General features: G+C 47.5%; 1 protein-coding gene across 1 annotated transcript; it reads right to left on the reverse strand.

Annotated features, from left to right (window-relative positions):
* Positions 1-1,393, reverse strand: MIND_01342800 (Serine/threonine-protein phosphatase; the record flags this gene model as incomplete). The annotated part of the gene is made up of 7 exons (XM_037369870.1): positions 1-129; positions 181-315; positions 374-503; positions 552-750; positions 808-1,038; positions 1,096-1,227; positions 1,336-1,393. 7 exons carry the CDS (start codon positions 1,391-1,393, stop codon positions 1-3), a joined length of 1,014 nt encoding a protein of 337 aa, XP_037213866.1.
* Positions 1,394-3,184: the final 1,791 nt, after the last annotated feature.

A 3,184-nucleotide genomic window follows, 5' to 3' on the forward strand; every position in this document is an offset into this window, starting at 1 on the left:
TTATTTGGACTTGGATGGCCCAGCAACAGGGACCTCAGTCTTCGAGCCTGCTTTACGGCTGCTCTTCTCTTTCCCGCCCTTCACGTTGCCCATAGTGAATATAGATTTTTTCGACGCCGGCCGTAGGATCTGTGATTTTCTTTCAAGTGTGTTCGAGTGCAATAAAAACTGCGCACGCACTTGAAAAGAACACAGCAGGGACTCGTCGATGCTCATCATCCCACCGGCATTGTCGAACTCTCCTCCGTAATTGGGAGCAGAGAAAATCGTCACAAGGTGGCGTTTGGCGAAGAATTCGTAGCCATCCTCGACAACCTTGATGGCATGTTATTATTTTTCCAATCTCTGTTAGCTCCACGACCACAAGACGCACCTGATGGCCACGCGCAATGAGATCGAGGTCGTGCTTTTGCAGGAAGCGTGCCACAACATCTGGACCGAACGTAAAGCTGATACCGCGGTCATTCTCGCCCCACCCGCGCACGGTGGAATCCGGGTCGCTCCTATGGCATGTGATTTCAGAGTAGGTCAGGGTGCATAAGAGCACTTACCACAGCAGGTCGCTCAAGATACCAGTATCAGGTACATCAGTGGGGCGGATGATCCTGCGAATTTGGTCCATGCTCTGCAGATCGGGACTCAATCCTCCGTGCATCGCAAAGATTCGGTCGTCGATAAGCGCGGCGATTGGGAAGCAATTAAAACAATCGATAAACGCCTTCCAGATCTTGATGTTATAACGGCGTTTGCCTGCAAACACGGCGTTAGCCACGGGATGGAAGTTGCGAAGCGGTTAAAGACAGTTACATTCGTCATAAAAGCCGTAGATGCGATTGATAGATGCGCTCTCGTGGTTCCCGCGAAGGAGAAAGAAATTTTCGGGGTATTTGACTTTGTAGGCCAAGAGAAGGCAGATCGTTTCGAGTGAATGCTTGCCGCGATCCACGTAATCGCCCAAGAACAGGTAGTTGGCCTTAGGCGGGAAGCCTCCGTATTCAAAAAGGCGGAGAAGATCGTAGTATTGACCATGCGTGTCGCCTGCAAGGAAGATTTGTCATTAGCAATTCTTTTTTGGGCAGTGTGACGACCACAGACCGCAGACTTTGAGGGGCGCTTCCAGCTCGAGGAGGATGGGCTGGTCCATCATGACCTCCCGTGCCGAGCGGCACAGATATTGGATTTCGTGTTCCGCCAGCTTAACTTCCTTCCCGGGACGAAACCCTCTAACTACGACGTAATGTACATCAGCGGGACGTCTACAACAAATACTATAGCTAGATCATGGATAATGCACAAGTGCAGGAGCCGGGAAAGGGAAGGGAAAAAGGGTATTACCAAGTAAAAGTCTCTCGATTATGCTGTCCACATCAACCTCGCCGTCGTTACTGGCCATTTCTACCAGATATCAGAAAGGCTCAAGGGAATAGCTTCACTGACAGGGAGGTCGCTGAAAGAATTATAAGGGTGTTCGTGGTTGGGCGGGGGAGTTCTCGGGGGAAGGTATGTGGCGGAAGGCAAGATGAAAAGTGCGAAGAATATGACTCGACTCTCATCAAGTTGTCATTGAGACAATTTTGGGCGGGCCAACCGGATCTGATGATGATGGACTTCATCGACGGGATACGGCAACCATATGGCGGCGTTGCGGACCGTGGAGGAAAACAGGGTGAAATGGCACCCAAAAACTGATGATGATGATAGTACTACAGGAATGACAACTTGATGGCTATGCTAACATTTTAGGTCTCAAAGTACTTATTTACCCAATACTTAACAAATGAATAGACAATAAAATGCAGATGCCGCCACATCTCTTAGGAACAAGGGTGTTTCTATGAGAGGATAAACTTGCCACATTCACACTGTGGTTTCTGCCAAAAATAATGGGCCTTGAAGTAGGATTTATTGATAATGAATAGTGGACAAAAAAAAGATGTACATTTGAAAAACTTGGAAAGATAACAGATAAAACTGCAGAAAAGAAAACCTGATTTGTAAGAAATTGGGCCATGTATTAAGTCATCAGATTGGACTTAACTCAAAGCCAATACTTATCAGGTGAATAAGTGACAAATTGCCATCATACATGACATGTCACCCTTATATATGACAAATATTTGGGCTTGAATGAGGTGCACTTATTATCTTAACAACATAGTAGTCACAATATATGTGATATTTGATACACCAATATAGAACTTGATCTCTTGTATATCAGGTACAATTTCTGTAACTTTTATTATATACCAATCAAAGCTGTAAAAAACCCCATTTGGATTTGCTGACTTGCCTGGGAGAAGAAGCTACCTGGCAGTTATATCATCTGCTATGCCTGGGGATAACTCACTTCATCTCCCCTTAGAACTTGAGTCTGCTGCTAATGTGCTCAAGCTTTCTCTTTCAGGTCTAGTTGACTGTGGGGGCTGCTTTAGACTTCATTGACAGGGAATTTATGTCAACCAAAACAATGTTCCCATCCAAAATAGCCTGTTTGCAATGAGCTACCAGAGCCATGTGATGGCTCGGCATTCTTGGCGTCCAGTAGGTGTTAGCCCTTGAACCTTGGAGGGTATATGGAGGCTATGGCCCTCCATATAACCTCCATGCTGGCACAAGAACTTAATTAAAAAGAGCCACCTGAGCCATTGGGTGGGTTCATCACAAACTCTCTAATTTCTCGGTACCTGGTATACAATGTCAATGGCACTCACCAATGACACTGGGTCTATTCGCCAGATCGCAGACCTTGTTCTGCAGTATAACAGACACTCCAAACGCATTCAACTGGCTGTGACCCACCTTGGGAAACAAGACCTGATACTCGGGTACTCCTGGCTCAGAAGGCATAACCCCGAGATAAACTGGGAAATGAAGGAGGTGAAAATGAGTCGCTGCCCTTGTAGCTGCTCTACCTGCCGAGATGAGGAACGGACCGAACGCGCAGAGGTTTGGCGTCTCTGACTTCTTAAATCACTGTTGTCTCTGGGCCTGGGTCCGAACTTGTCCGCGACATCAAGAAAGCGCTATCCGGTGAACCTGACCTAGAGGAGGCCATCGTACTTGCGGTCCGGCAACTCCTGAAGGTCCGAGGGAAAGTTCGTGGCCCCCGCTCATCACGTTTGGACGAGTGGGCTGTCTCGGGTCATCTCTTGTACTTCCGCAGCAAGGTCGTAGTCCCCAAAGA

This window comes from Mycena indigotica (genome assembly GCF_014461135.1).
Source record: "Mycena indigotica strain 171206Taipei chromosome Unknown Mind.scaff0015, whole genome shotgun sequence".
NCBI classification, from domain to species: domain Eukaryota; kingdom Fungi; phylum Basidiomycota; class Agaricomycetes; order Agaricales; family Mycenaceae; genus Mycena; species Mycena indigotica.